We start from the raw sequence: 16,001 nt of genomic DNA on the forward strand, positions 1-16,001 counted from the left end.
GGTATGCTATCCAAAGAAGGACACGCTTGACTGGCATGCCAAAATTCCAACCGGGCACATACCCTGGCAAGCAAATGACACGCTATTAGCGGGACAACGTGAACTATCTCTTCAACCGTAAATATTATCATTCGCGATTCTCTAGAAGGAAGACGGCAGAAAAAAAAGCGAAGCGTTGCAATACCTTTTCAAGTAGGCTATGAGTGTGTGACAAGATGCACACATATATTGTACCCTTTTAGTGCGAGTGAGAAACACATGGGGAACCCTCCCCCGCCACACCCCTCCCCCTCTGGTTTTCCACGACAAATGACGTAGCTGGAGGGTTCCCCCTGACCAAAACTCACGCGCTTGTGCTCGATGATTGACACTTACCGCGAGGAAAGGGGGAGCGGGATAGACCCAAAGGGTTGCTGTTGGTGGTGGTTAAACGGGGTGGAGAGAGGTAACGCCGCACGATGTCAGACCACTGCGAGATATCCAATCGGAAGGTAGGTTGGTCTCTCTGTAAATATGCGCGCGATTTTCGCACACCAGCACGCATGACTCAACTGCAAACCCCTCGGGAGAGCATACACACGCTCCAGACGTGACCGCTCTTGCCGTCTGGAGATGTGGATATGTTTTTTTAATATTAAAAATGCTATTCAAGTCTGATTTCGAATTTCCCCTCCGCTAGTTGAGCGGATTATGTTGTACCTTTGCTGAGGAAATCATATGATTCGCGAAAGAGAAAGATGATCGCCAGGACGGCACACGCGAATCCCGCTATTTACGGGTGCTGATATCATTATTTGTCTGTTTTGCGTCACTTTTTTTGCGTTGATAAACCTGACTTAATGTAAGTTCTATTCGTGTAAAGTGGTGTCAAAAGTGGGTAATAATTGTCAACCCATATGCATTACCGGTGCGTTTCACTTTGATAGTGGGGAGAAAGAGAGAGAGAGAGAGTAAACAAAAGTTTCAGTCTCTCATTTTTGTTGAATAAAGCAGAGCAAGAGAGACTAGCTTTTTCAAGTTCAATGTCGAGCAATGCTGCGTGTACATCTGAGACACCGTTACAGCATTGTTCTTCCAAGGTTCCTCCGTATGAGCAGTGCATGACTATTGTACCGGTACTCTAGTGGAATAGTGTAAATGGTTTCGAAATAATCCAATAAAACAGAAAAGAAGAAAAAGAAGGCTGAACTATCTGGCAAATTTTGGAAACCTTGGCAGAGCTTACCAGACTTGCTGATACAACGTAGTTCTATAGTCAGTTTCTACTACGGGGGAACGGTCCGGATGGGAATGCTATCTTGAGAAAGTCCTGTAGGTAATATTCATATTCCTTCACTAGTTACCTCTTAAGGCTGTCTTCAGACTTGTGTGTCAAGATTTCAGATTTGGGGGCCCTACGGATTATTTCATCCTTGGGTTTCTTAGCACCACGAAACCCCTGAAAGCGATAAGAAGCTCCTTAAATCCATTTAAGAAAGAAAGGCCCGTTGAACGTCAACTCGTTCTACAATGCAATCACTGAAATATTGCTGTTTATTTTGCTTTAAAATAGCAAAACGACCTTACATTTATATTAAAAGACCTATTTACAATCTCTTTATTGATAATAATCAAGTCATTATGCTTATGTCTTATAACTCAAAGCCTTTATCAACTAATTGATCAACGTTATTGAACATTCCCAAGTTATTCCTTTTCCAAAACACCTGATCCATCAATGGACACCTTCCTAGAACAACGCAACCGAGGATGAGCTCGTGTAAGGTTAGGGTCTTCCATGGTAGGGCATGTGTCCTTACAACTCGTCACCAGATATTGGTGCCCGAGAATTAAGAGCCTTTAATATCAGCTTCTTTCTTCCCACCAGCTAGGTTACACGTTTTGTAATATTAATTCTGTTGCGTTTCTACACCTTCTTGCCCTGTAGGTTAGAAACTGAACCCTACGGTTAAGTTGACGAAACCCCAAACAACAACAAAAGCAAAGCGTTACCGTTATCAGCTGTCTCGCCGGAGCAGTAACTGTAAATTGCGATCTGATGTCGAACGCAATCGTTTATACGTGGGATGTTTTTTTTTCTTACTGCTGTATGCTGACGACCCTCAATGTGACTTTAACATGTCCGGTAAGGTAGGCTCAACGAAATGTGAATGAGATGCAGCATTATGTTTACATCTACGTTCTGTAATGTTTCTGTACGTCATACGATAATGTTGAAATATTGCTCCAATATGTTGCTTTTGCAGGGCACGAATGCAGCATCCTAGACGCAAAAGACAACCGCGGAGAATGAATTGAAACTCAATGTTCAACAGTTTGATTTGACGTAAGCATTTGAAGATTATTGTATTGAAATAAAGGTTTCTATGCACTGTTCAAACCTGTTTTTAGTATTGGTAAGACAAAGTAGTTTGTACTTAAAACCATGCCTCTAGTATCCTCCTGAAATGTTACAAACCGCCACAGCACATTCACTCAAATTGCAATGCTCTTTCATACCCAACCTGGATGGAGTCTGCCTGTGAGGATGATGGTCAATTGTGCTGCGAATCATACGATGGGCGTCCACCATTATCATACTAATCAAGGACTTTAAAAAAAGTGAAATGCTACATAATGCCCCTATTAGATGCGCCGAAATTGGCCCGTTGATCATCTGGAGCCAGCGTGACGCGAAAGCGCACAATCAGCTGTTGCTGCACTGCCCACATCACCACCAACGGGCTTTGATCACACCACCACCGGCGCGAAGAACTGATATGTTGTTTATGTCCTTACCGGGCCATGCCATGGTACCGGTTACAAGTTACCAGCCGTCTTCATCGCATCTCTGGTAATTAAACACACACACACACACACACACACACACACACACTCCTGCAGACAGAGAAACATACACACCACGCGTCAGACCCGCCGACGGACTTGACATTAGCAACGGCCATAATCAACGAATCGTACCGCCACGGGACACACTGGCCTATCAAACAAGGTTTCCGGCCTGGTTTACTGGTGCGCTTGGCTAGTACAGTTCTTACGGCTTATCAGCTTGATTCGTAAGTCCATGGGGATTGCTTTTTTCTTTGGAGAGGCACGCTTGTTTGACCGATAAAGCTGCAATATTTTGGACATGTCATCAGATAATTGCAGTTTTGATAATACATGTATATGGGGTCAGCGGTTGATCTAGACTAGAGGAGGCTACGAGGTCCATGCAACTACGAGGTCTATCGGTGAAAACCTCGGAGAGCCCTCAAGGCCAATAGGACCCGAAATTATTGATTCCCAGATGAAGAAATACTTCCTTTCCGGGTTGATGGAAATGATAATGATTCCGCTCTTCACACGGCAAGACCGGAGTTCAAATCCCACCCGGATCGTTGCGAAGCGAACGAGATGTCATAAAGATGACGCTAGAATAACACGCGCTCTTGACTAGCAGCAGCATTAAACTTGAGTAGCATTAAATAAAACCTAATTGTATTTGAAGATACAACAATTATGATGCTAACTATGGTTAAAAGTACTACAAGGAATTAGGCTCATTCAGTGAAACATTTCACCAAAGAAACATTTCACGTTTCGATTGAAGCTTTCCATGTGCAGACCTGCAATGAATAATTTCGCAAAAATAAACAACTTTGAACATAATATATCAATTTTTATATTACTAAAAATATACATAATCAAAGTTAACACGTTTTGCTTCTTTTTTTAGTCACTATACAATAAAATTTCTCATTTTTATATTGACGCCGATATGACCGCACAGCCACCTACCCTATCCCACTATCCGTTGAAATGCAATCAAAACAAACATCTCCCTTCAGCTGTCAGTGAACAAATGGTTCTATTTTGCTGTTTTGCAAAACTTTCTTACTCATTGTTTTACGTTGTCGATTGACTCCCACCGATCGCTATTGTGTCTCGGATTCTGTATCGTGTGTGCTTGTGCATGTGTCCCGTACTAGGAAATTAAGTGATCAAAACGCAACGGAATATATCAGATGACAATTGAACTGCGGGGACTATTCTAAAGGACGATGGTTGATTCGGTAAGGAACGTCGAAATGCTACCTAATCAGGCCCCAAGATTCGTCCTTGGATAACGTAATTATTGTGATTGTCTTTGCCATCTTCTACGCGTGTACCCTATAATCAGCATGACCCCGAGTCTGCAGAATCCTGCAGCTTAACGGAGGATGATGTAGAGCCGAAGTTGAAGTATGTTCGCCTATCGAACGACATCAAGAATATTCTCAGCGAGGAAGCGATCAGCTGCATCGCGGTACATCCGAGGGTATGTATGTGGGAACGGGCGGTGGCTTAGGACGCAAGTGGGAACTTCCATCCGGATCTCTTTCCAGTTTCTCTGCCTGGGAACGCACTGGGGTCGCATACACATGCTGGACCATCAGGGCAACTGTGTGCATACGGTTATCAACGGTAAAGAGAACACGCACATTCTTTCGGTCAACAAAATCTCGGTCGACAGCCGGGGCGAACAGATAGCGACCTGTTCCGATGATGGTAAAGTGATAATAAGCGGTTTGTACACGGACGAAAACAATCAGGTGCTTTCGACGGGGAAAATTATCAAGGCGGTTGAACTGGATCCGAATCACAATCGTTCCGGTTCGGGTCGAAGATTTATCATAGGTAAGGGTGGGAAACCATTTAGTTAAATCGAGGAACAATAGGATTAAATCTTTTCTTTTTTCTTGTTGATCTCCAGGAGATAACAAATTGGTACTGTACGAGAAAACGTTCCTAAAGGGCTTAAAGTCAACGATTCTCAGCGATTCCGAGGGTCAGGTAACGGCGATTAAATGGAACGGCCAGTTTGTGGCGTGGGCTAGCTCGCTTGGCATACACGTGTACGATCTGAATGAAAAGTGCTCACTAGGCTTCATCCAATGGGAGGAACCAAAGGAGTAAGTAGCTGATCGATTTAAAGTTCTCGTCCAACACGTTGCTAAATACCGTACCATCTTTACAGTGGAAAATTAACAGACTTTCGATGTAACTTAAACTGGTCCAACGCAACCACACTACTGATCGGATGGGTAGACACGGTGCGAATATGTGTGATAAGAAAACGGAACGCGATCGAAGTCTCCACCAGGAACCTTCCCGTGCATATAGTCGATCCGAGTAAGTTGAGGGCAGAGAAAGCCACAATTTAGGTAAATAAATTTCCTAATTATGTTTCTTCATTCTTTTTCAATCTCGTTGGCAGTGTCCACCTTCCAGACAGATTTCTTCATCTGTGGCATTGCACCGCTCGAAACAAATCAGCTAGTCGTGTTAGGATATTCGAAGGAGCGTGATTCTGAAACGAACAAAGCACTGAGGCCTATTCTGTGCGTGTTGCAGTACAATGCAAGTGATTATGTAGAAATCTGCACCGACAGTTTATCGATGCGAGGGTAAGATTTGGATAATATTTGATAACAAACGGAAGATATAACGTCGGTTTCTTTTGTTTGCTCAAGCAGATACGAGGAGTACAAGTGTGACGACTATCATCTGGACTGTTTGATCGACGAGAACCAGTATTTTATCGTTTCGCCCAAGGACGTGGTGGTAGCAAATCTGTACGAAACCGACGATCGTGTCCAGTGGCTCATAGAGCATGGGTAAGTGAGCAACATCTCTATCACAGTTATATTGCCTTACTAACTTCAAAGCAGTATTCGGCAGTATCCCGATTGACATCTTGCTTGCCAAACAAGATAAACACAACCTGAGAAGTCATGTTCTGACTTGGTTAAGTTACTATCTTCATGGTAGAACTTACAAAATTAGAATTCAGGATTCCTTTTCTAACATATTCCTTTCCATATACCAACCAGGCTCACGCGCCACGGCCAGAATGATCCTCTCCCTGCTCGGATGTTGTTGTTAGTTAGCTCTACATTTTTTGTAGAATCATCTTGTTCGTAACTGTGTATTTAATATCCTCGTTACATCATCGCAACCCTGTTTTTTTATACACTCGCCACAAATGAAAAGCTCTTTTCGTTCTTTTTAATACAAATAATTTATTTCACTTGGGTTTTAAGTCAACTGGGTACCCCGCCACGGTGTGGTGCGTGGGTGTGGTTAGGCTGCCGTGCATTTCTTGCTTAAATTGCTATCAATATTTCTAAATCTATGTGAGATGAATGATGAACCCTGTTGGTCGCGGGATCTCTATTGCCACAGGAGCAGCTGCCTTCAATACAAATTTGAATTTTCACATACCCACACACTCGAAGTAGGTGTCGAATATGTGTAGTGTCGTCCGTAGCAACCGATCACGTCTCCAGCGCTTACTTATATCTTACTTGTGTGGTGTTTGGTTTGGACCCATGCTCTCTCTATACTACGGTATTGCAACACGCGCTCGGAGGTTGCGTCCAGTCGTAAAAATACTCTCTTGGTAGTTTGTTATTTCCTGTCGGGGGTTTGTCCTCCTCGTGTGTACACATTTCCCCCGCATAAAGATCACGCATGTGCCGTGCGGTACGTTTGTGTAGCAGCATATGATAATCCTTGCAGGCCCGCGGTGCCCATGCCGTGTCGAATCGAACGTCATGCCGCCGGTGGACGTTACGGAACGGTGCCAGCCACGTCCCGACCGCAATGTCCTCACTCTTGTACATGCTCAGCTGGTCGGCATAGGTAGCAATGAACGACACCAATCCCCTCGACAGCACATAACCACCTCCGAGTGCGTACGGCCCGTACCGATCGCACAGTGTGTAATCTTTCTCCTGCCACGCCCCATGCTTTTGTATGGTGGCAGCTCCACGGAAATAACCCCAGTACAGCTCCATCGTCGGGGCTTTGTTCGTGTTCTGCTGCACCTGGTGCAGCTTTTCATAATAGCTCAACAAATCTTCCGCCAACACGTCCAACTTAACGTACGTATCGTCGTCCAGCTTGGCCAGATACCGGAAGTCATACTTCGCATCGATCTTCTGCATACTGTGCAGCAGCTTGCTTGTTAAGTTCGCATACGAATCCTGCAATTCTTCCAGCTCGAGAATGTCCCCAAAGACGCGCTGTTCCTCATAGATCGCTCGCCGTATATTCTTAGGCTGTCCATGCATGCCGATCGCAAATAGGGGTTTAATTTTGAAATTAATTACCTTTATGTTTTTGATCGGCTTCTGCAGCCACGCTTGATAGTTGGCGAGCAGGGTGCGCTGCACTTGGACTGATTCGTGCTGTACGTGGCCCCGTTCATTGTACGGTGGAATGTGTATCAGCTCGTCCTGGTAGCTTTCGTTGATCATGCGTGGCCGCAAGTTCAGGTACGTTTCGCGGATCGTTGTCCGGCGCTCAAAGTTTTCGGGCGCCGTCACGATGAGCAGTATGAGAAAGTAGGAATTTTCCGGATCGTACACCCGGCCCGTCGACGTACAAGCCGGGTTGGTGTTGGCAATCAGTGCCGTTAGCAGCATACCGAACAGGAAGGCGCACACTAGCGGCACAAGCCCGACAAAGGTTCGTTTGTGCAGATGATACCGCGTGAGAGCCATCGTGCGACGCAATGACGACATTCGCGTCCGGGCAGGATTGTTGATTACGATTTTCTTCGGCCCGCGCGGTAGATTTATGGCTAAATTTTAACACGGCACGCGAAATTTATTTTCTGACACTAACTGTGATTAAATTGCAACATTTTGCATTGCAGTACTTAGGGAGCTTTTTTAAGATCTGTATTTACCAAGCAGATCTCTGCCGTGTTTGAGTTTGTGCGTATGGGGAATATTTTCACGGCTGTCAAACTGAACGAGTGTTGTTGTATGTGTGTCTTTCTGTCAGCTGACTTCGAACAGGTAGCGGTGAAACATTTCATCCAGTGGTGCTGCACTTGGGCTGTGTACGAATTTTTGTACAGTAGTGGCGAAGCTTTTTTTTGGGTTTTTTTTAAATTAACTACATAATTTGATCCAATTAATTGGACGATTTAAGCTACTAGTAGTAGCAGTAGTAAGCGAGGCCCAGTTGTGATGGCGCCAAAATCACCGGTATCCACACGGTAGGATCTGGGTTCAAATCCCATTCGAATCGTTCCCGAATGGGTGGCAGAGTTGGCGGTTGCCAGTGGCCAGGGGGGCCTCGCCGACCTGCACCCTTTAGTTTTGAAGCAACACTTTAGTTTCGAGTAATTTTATGGGCCTCGATATCTGTTCCGCCCAGGGCCTCCGAATAGCTTAAACCGCTACTGCCCCCGTTAGAGCCATTAGATGGCCGGAGTGACCATAGAGGCTCGATAAGCCAAGAGGAGGAAGAAGAAAAAGACAGGGACCATTCTCTATGCACTGTTCACACATTTATGGACTAAAAAATTCATGACCCTAACATTTTCCATTATCAATTAGGATAATAGTTCAAGAATGAAAGCCACAATCGTGTTATTTACCGTAGGACACTTCTTGGGATCACGCTGTGACTACTTGGCTGAGATAGTTTAGAGTCTTAGCTTCGTGATCGTTTGTTGAATTGCACATTGCACATGCTAATTACATGCATTTTCGCTGAGTTGACAAGGGATTAATAGTAGTTGGCCGATCCTTTCATTACAATTTTAGACATTTTAAATAATCATCCTCCATTACTTTTCCACAGAAAATTCGAGCAAGCGATGGACGTGATAGCAACGCACGGTGGCAAATACTCGCTCATAACTGTTGCAAGGCTCTACCTGGACCACCTACTCTCCCTGCAACAGTTCGATGAAGCGGCCCGTCTCTGTCAGCGTGTTTTCGGCACGGACAAACAGCTCTGGGAGGAGGAGGTGTACAAATTTGTGAAAGTCAAGCAACTACGCGCGGTCAGCAGTTACATACCGATAACGGACGCATGCAAACTGAACCCGCACGTGTACGAGATGGTACTGTACGAGTATTTGCAGCTCGATCCGCAAGGATTTCTGCAGCTGGTAAAGGAATGGCCACCACGCTTGTACAATACGAAGGCGGTAATAAATGCGGTAAATGATCATTTCAACAAGAAGGATGCAAACATACTGCTGGAAGCGCTTGCGATACTGTACACGCACGAGAAAGAGTTTGATCGTGCACTGACGATGTATTTGAAGTAAGACGTTTAGTATGGTTTGGGAATCGAAACTTGCGAGAGTTGTAATCCATTTTCTTTTCCTCTTAATTCTCCTCATCAAGATTGCAGCACAAGGATGTGTTTGAGCTGATCACCACGTACGATCTGTACGGCATGGTGAAGGATTGCATCGTACAGCTGATCGAGCTAGACAGTGAGCGTGCGATCGCAATGCTGCTTAAGGATAACATCCCCGCCGAAGACGTTGTGCGCGAGCTAGAGCAATGCGAACAGTATCTCTACCGATATCTTGACGCGTACGATAAGGTGAAAAGTAATGAAAAGTTCCACTGGCGGTTGGTGAACCTGTACGCACGGTACGAGCCGGAAAAGTTACTGTCCTTTCTGAAGCGCTCCAACAGCTACCCGATCCAGGAAGCGTACGACATCTGTCAGGGATTGAACTTCTACCCCGAGATGGTGTATCTGCTCGATAAGATGGGTAGCACGCGGGAAGCACTCACGATCATCATGCACAACCTGCAGGACGTACAGATGGCGATCGATTTTTGCAAAGAGCACGACGATATGGACCTGTGGAACGATTTGATCAACGAATCGGTCGACAAACCGCACGTAATGACGAAGCTGCTGAACAGCATTGCCGGCTTTATCAATCCGGAGCTGCTGGTGGACAAAATTAAACCGGGACAGGATATCGAGGGATTAAAGGAGTCCGTTATAAAGATGCTGTGCGGGTACAGTTTGCAGGTGTCGATACAGGAGGGCTGCAATCAGATACTGGGCGCAGACTATTTCGACATGCACGAACGGTTGGTGCGTGTCCAACAGGGTGCACTGTACGTAACGACCGATCATGTGTGTGGCGTGTGTCGGCGGGATCTTATCGTAAAAGGTAAGTTTAACTGTTGCATGTCTGTGTTAAAAAATAAGAATGGAACATTTATTTTGCTCTCGGTTTACAGATAGCATGAAGACGGACATCGTAATGTTTAACTGTAAACACTGCTTCCACGAACCGTGTCTGCTGGACAAGTATAATTTAGACATCTGCATAGTTTGTAACTCTAAAAAGTTGGGAAGCTCGGGAACATTTTAATGGAGTATGCGTACGTGTGTGTGTGTGTGTGTGCCTCAAACAAAACACTGTAAGGAAAGGCTAGTTTAAAAGGACTTTTTTGACCGATCACCAAACACTTCATTTTGTGTCTCGAATTTTATCCATTTTCGTACTCCCATCGATTTCCGTTTGGTTCTTTTTTTGCAATTGCAATTCCCACATTCGTTTTTAAATTTAAATTTTAGCTGTGTTTTAAACCAAAAAAGGAAAGGAGGATTAATTTGTACAGAATAATTTCAATGTCAGTATGAGGAAATGATATAGATTAATTACAATTTACAATACAATTTTTCGCATTGTCTAACGTATGAGCAAAGCATTATAAAGACGAAAAAGCTTGATAAAAAAAATGCATTTTTATGTGTGTCTATGTTGCTTGTGTATGAAAGAAAAATACATTCGTGAGATCAGATCAGATAAATATCTGATTTCGGTTCCCCGCTGCGGTTGTACCAAAAGTATTCAAAAATAAATCTACACCAGTTGGCAAAATACTTGACAACAGTGATGAAAGCGCGATTTTGTTTGATTTGTTTCTAACCGCAGCGGGTCACTATCATTCGGTCTGCGTAACTGACACTTTTCTTATCGCTGCCACCAACACATCAACAACCCATCGGCTTATTTCAATGTTTCTGATCCCACCACTCAAATTGCTGGTTCATTCAATAAGCTCACCCTCCGCATCGGTCGAATTCGGCGATAATTAAAGCCGTGGGGGCTTGGCCTGTTGAGCAGCTTGTGCGTGTTTGAGTAACGTAAGGGGTAAGACAAGACAACGAGAAACGATAATGCGTGTTATGGGCTCGTTTTCTTATGTAACGAATACAGTGGTGCACTGTAAAATTTGATCGAAGCGTGAGGTATGAAGCGTTACAAATTAGGAAAGCATACAATTTACAAAATTGAGAATATTCTTAATCATATAACAATTTTTTTCTTTTTACGATTGTTAAGAACGTTGAATAATGTTACGAAAGTTGTGTAGGAAACGGGAGTATTAGCCTTTAAGAATTACTTAATTAGCTATCTTTGTTGAAGCTTACAGAATTGTTCGAGCTTGTTTAAAGGCATAGCATCGCCTGAAGGACGGTTTGGTCACTATGACGGCGTTTCAGGCCAGCGCACGAGCAATTCCTACATCCAAAAGCGTGTCTACATACATCTGTGGTGTGGTACGTTATCCAGACAGTTGCTTCCCTTCAACGCTCCATGGCACCATCGGCACTTCGATCGCACACTTCGCCCCTGACCCCTGAAGAACACCAACCTAGCAAGGTTGCTGTCCTCCATCCGCACGATATACCCACTATCAGTCTCCCGGCTCGAAAAAGGTACCCGGAAGTATGAAGTAGCCGTTGCAGTCTCTATACGTCGACTGATTTTCCCAGACAGAATGAGTGTCACAGTTAGAATACGTGCAACTGTACGTGCACGATCGCTTTCGCGCGATAAAGATCGCGAGCGTATTCACGCACACGAGAGAGCCCTTACATGTTCGACGAGCGCCATGCGGACGACACGAGTTCATTCGATCTTTGCCTGCCTTCTTCGTCGGTGGTGCCGGTGTTTGCGCGGATCCCGCTTAAGAAAGTGACGTTTAGTTTTGCCACGGGTACTCTCCCGTTCCACAGTGTGCTCACCCGTACAGCATCCACTAAAAGTTCACTTTCACTAGATCGTGATCAGCGCGGAGGTTGAGCATCTTATCTTTCCAGCCTACTGCAAGCTTAAAAGGTAAGGTTAAGGCACAATTTGGCAGTGATCGTATTAGCGCATCGAAATGGCAGTTTCAATCAAAAATATAAAGTGTAAAGACTTCGGCAAATCACCTTTGTACACCCTTAGCGCGTTTGTTTATGTTGGACCTTACACTACGTGTCACGCGGTGTTTCTTTTTCTTGAAGAAGGTACTGTGTTACATAGCAACCAGCTTACGGTACGGGGTTTCTACGGATATATTTTTAGCTGGGTCGAACAAACAACAAATGTTCGATTAAAGGTCCCATCGTCTTCTTCCCAGAGCAAAAAAACCGGCTTTGTGTTCCGCGTTTTCCACCTTTCGGCATTCGGCCGGAGATATGTAAATCAACTCTCACCCATACACGAAGGAAAAAAACAACCGGGACGAAAATTACCACCCGGCATGGTTGCATCGTCACCGTGAGCGGAGTATCAAAATCCACTGCTTTTGACATTGACAGCCCGCTATGACCCCTGCGTGTGAGAGGCCGGAAAAAAACGAAACACCCGATAGGGAAGAACAAACTCTGCTACACCACGACGCCGGTCTTCTCTTATCAAACACCAAATACGCGTTTATAAACGTCTATCTATTGATGTGAGCGGGGCTCACGAAATCTCATCATCATCTGCCCCGGTGAAGTGTGTTGTAAAGTGTCTCATCGTAAAGGCTAGGTTAAGCGCTAAAGTAAATTTAATTACATGGTAGCATGCTTCTCTTCTTTACCATTTATGTGCAGCGCGTGTTCGTCCGTTTGTCCGTGTGGTTCTATCGGAATTTCTGTCCCTCAAAAGATGGCCAATCGTATGTAGCATTTGCAGTTGTAAAATAGAAAAAAAAATTGTACCACGGCATGACTTACGTTTAAGGACCGCTGTCAAATCTAGGAGCTTAAACGATTGTGTACTTTTAATTGCATGGATTTCTAAACTGCCTTAGTTGCGTGCCTTCTCACAGGATGTTTCCATGCCAACCACTTTCCCTTGTTTGCGGTTTATGTGTATGAATGATTGCATCGTTCCACTGTCGTCACTACCAATTGGCATGCGTTCTTGCATACTCGATCGTTATCAGGTTGATAAATCTGCTCCAGAAAGCTACAGTACGTCAAAAAACAGAATGGGGAAACGTAGAAATCTATTTTGCTTACAAGCTTTCCATCCATACAATGGAGCTGTAGAATCACTAAGAGAAATGTTTCAATTAGATAGTGGAATATTGCGTCGTGGAATTAGAACAACATATATTAGTAATTTTGGTGCTGCTGCTCTAAACATCCTTTTTTTATTTCGTCGATTTTTACAGGAGAGTTCCAAATGCTCGACAAAAACTTCACAGGAAGTTCAAAGCTCCAAGGTCGACTTGCGAATTTCCCCCGAACTTAATACATTATTTCCTTATAAGATTGAAAAGTTCCATAAGAAGCTTACAATATTCCACTATCGATTTGAAAATCGTAACTGAGTGGTTCAAAAGTCCCATTATATGGATATATGGAGGCTCCCATTTTTAAACGATGGTCTTTCATTGTTTTATTATTCAAATATGATAAGAAATGGCGATATTCTCTAACTGAAACTGATCATACTGGTCACTTCAAGCATATCATTTCAGTGTTAATATTAACTCCTGTTTAAGCATCTTATTCGATCTGTGATCTGCTAATAAGAATTTCCTTCACAGTTGGGCAAAAAAATATAATAGCCGATCTACACATATCGTACTTTAGATATGCCAGTAATAATACTATAATTTTTTATGATTGTATGCTTTTTTGTACATAGTTTCTACTGCTTTTGTAGTTAGTGAAAGATAAGTTCTTGAATAGTTAATATTCGTCATATCGCCCATCGCTACCACTTCCTGGATTGTAAAGCATTTCAAATTTTCCAATAGTCTATCTGTTTGTGTCTAATTTAAGATGAAAGACACTTAACATCAGGAATTGGAAAAGCAAGTTCTTGGATGTTAAGAAAGATTCGTAAATTTCCCTTGTGAATTTTCTATAAATAACGAAAATGTCCCATTTTGTGCTTGGTGTACTGTATGTGTATTTAAACAGACAACCTTTTTTAAAGTAATTAATCGTAGCTACTCACAGCTGTAACATTGCTAATCATCCGAGGCCGTTTTTTTAAATCATCTTTACGCTCATCCTTCGATAGCTTCCGTTCAAATCATGACCCAGCAAGGTCCGGCATTCGACTCCAACTGCATGACGCTAACGCGTTTCGTGCTGCAGGAGCAGAAAAAGTACAAACATGCTACCGGCGATCTGTCCCAGCTGCTTAACTGCATCCAGACAGCGATCAAGGCGATCAGTTCCGCCGTACGGAAGGCAGGCATTGCGAAGCTGTAAGTGTAAAAGTTGGAAAAATGCTTTATAAAAGAACAGCTGGTGATGGTTGTAATTCATTCTACTGCTCACCTTTTTAGACAAGGAATCTCCGGTGATACAAATGTACAAGGCGAGCAGGTGAAAAAGTTGGACGTGCTTTCGAACGAAATTTTCATCAACATGCTCAAATCATCGTATGCCACGTGTTTGCTGGTGTCGGAGGAGAACGACAATGTGATCGAGATTGAGACGGACAAGCGGGGTAAATACGTCGTTTCGTTCGATCCGCTCGATGGTTCCTCCAACATTGATTGTCTGGTGTCGATCGGTTCTATTTTTGCCATTACCAAGTAAGCGTAGTTCCTCTGCTGATATTATTCATTTAAATGCGAATTTTAACCACAAAAAACGTACTTCTTCTCCCATCGCAGGCGAGTTAACGATAACACGGACCCAACGGAACAGGATGCTCTCCAGCCGGGCAATAAGATTGTGGCCGCCGGTTACGCACTGTACGGATCCGCCACGATGATTGTGATCAGCTTGGGCAACGGTGTGCACGGCTTCATGTACGATCCATCGATTGGTGAATTTGTGCTGACCGATTACAATATGCGCATTCCCGAGCGGGGCAACATTTACTCCATCAACGAAGGTTATGCGTCGACGTGGGATGCATCGGTATTGAACTATGTGCAGGATAAGAAGGATCCGGCTAAGGGCAAACCGTACGGTGCTCGGTACGTGGGCAGTATGGTGGCGGATGTTCATCGAACGATCAAGTATGGTGGTATCTTCATCTATCCGGCAACGGCTGCAGCGAAGAACGGTAAACTGCGCCTTCTGTATGAGTGCAATCCGATGGCTTTCCTGGTAACGCAGGCCGGTGGTAAAGCTTACGTTACTAAGGGCAAGGAGATTCTAGATGTTGTACCGACGTCCATCCATCAGCGATCACCGATCTATCTTGGTTCGAAGCTCGATGTGGAGGAAGCGATCAGTTACATCAAGTAGGCCTTTCCCATATTTGTGTTGTGACCCGTGTTGTTCGTTTTTTTTTTTTGTAATAAAATTCCATTACCATTACTGACGATTCTCTTCGTTTTCTTCTTGACCTGCCCTTGGTCGAGCAAAAGAGCGCTTACTAAACTAGAGGACATCCCAGCATCCGCGTTTTCCACCTGCTTCGAGGTGTGGGAGAAGAGGTGGAAGAGGTGCATTGCATCGGAAGGGGATTACTCCGAAGACGGGATTACCTTCATTTACCCTAATAAAAAATACCATTTAAGAAAAAATCGGAGTCAAGTTATTTTTCGGACAAAGTAGTGCTTACATTGTTGTCGAAGTTACGGTCGCACCAAGATAGCAGAACTCCTTTACCACCTCAAGATCATCGCCGTCAACTAATACACGGCTTCCAAGTCGGTATCTATCACGGTCATAGCTTCCGGCAAGTAGGACTTTTGTCTTGGTTGCTTTGATCGTTAATCCAATTCTATTGGCCTCGCGAGATTCAAACCGTCCAATGTGGTTTTTAATAGCCACTGCAGCATCCTAAGGAGTGCATACTGCTGCAAAGGGAACCACATTTTGGTCCGATTTATGGTATCGTAGGCCGCCTTAAAGTAAATCAACAGGCTCTCGGCATTTCTGGAGGATCTGCCATAGAATGAAATCTTGGTCGGTAGTCGATTTGCCTCCTACAAATCCATGTAAAATTAATA

General features: G+C 44.1%; 2 protein-coding genes across 2 annotated transcripts; one reads left to right on the forward strand and one right to left on the reverse strand.

The window, feature by feature from the left end:
* The first annotated feature begins 3,941 nt into the window (after nucleotides 1-3,941).
* LOC126560543 (vacuolar protein sorting-associated protein 41 homolog) lies at nucleotides 3,942-15,297 on the forward strand. Its single transcript, XM_050216501.1, has 13 exons — nucleotides 3,942-4,055; nucleotides 4,163-4,300; nucleotides 4,368-4,659; nucleotides 4,736-4,934; nucleotides 5,000-5,154; nucleotides 5,240-5,429; nucleotides 5,499-5,639; nucleotides 8,623-9,093; nucleotides 9,177-9,970; nucleotides 10,041-10,168; nucleotides 14,065-14,294; nucleotides 14,376-14,627; nucleotides 14,709-15,297. The coding sequence occupies exons 1-13, from the start codon at nucleotides 4,044-4,046 to the stop codon at nucleotides 15,289-15,291; spliced, it is 3,585 nt and encodes a 1,194-aa protein (XP_050072458.1). The 5' UTR covers nucleotides 3,942-4,043; the 3' UTR covers nucleotides 15,292-15,297.
* On the reverse strand, nucleotides 6,363-7,558 carry LOC126564811 (beta-1,3-galactosyltransferase 6). Its single transcript, XM_050221924.1, has one exon. It carries the CDS (start codon nucleotides 7,548-7,550, stop codon nucleotides 6,363-6,365), a length of 1,188 nt encoding a protein of 395 aa, XP_050077881.1. The 5' UTR covers nucleotides 7,551-7,558.
* Nucleotides 15,298-16,001: the final 704 nt, after the last annotated feature.

Source organism: Anopheles maculipalpis, chromosome 3RL (assembly GCF_943734695.1).
Source record: "Anopheles maculipalpis chromosome 3RL, idAnoMacuDA_375_x, whole genome shotgun sequence".
Classification (NCBI taxonomy): Eukaryota; Metazoa; Arthropoda; class Insecta; order Diptera; family Culicidae; genus Anopheles; species Anopheles maculipalpis.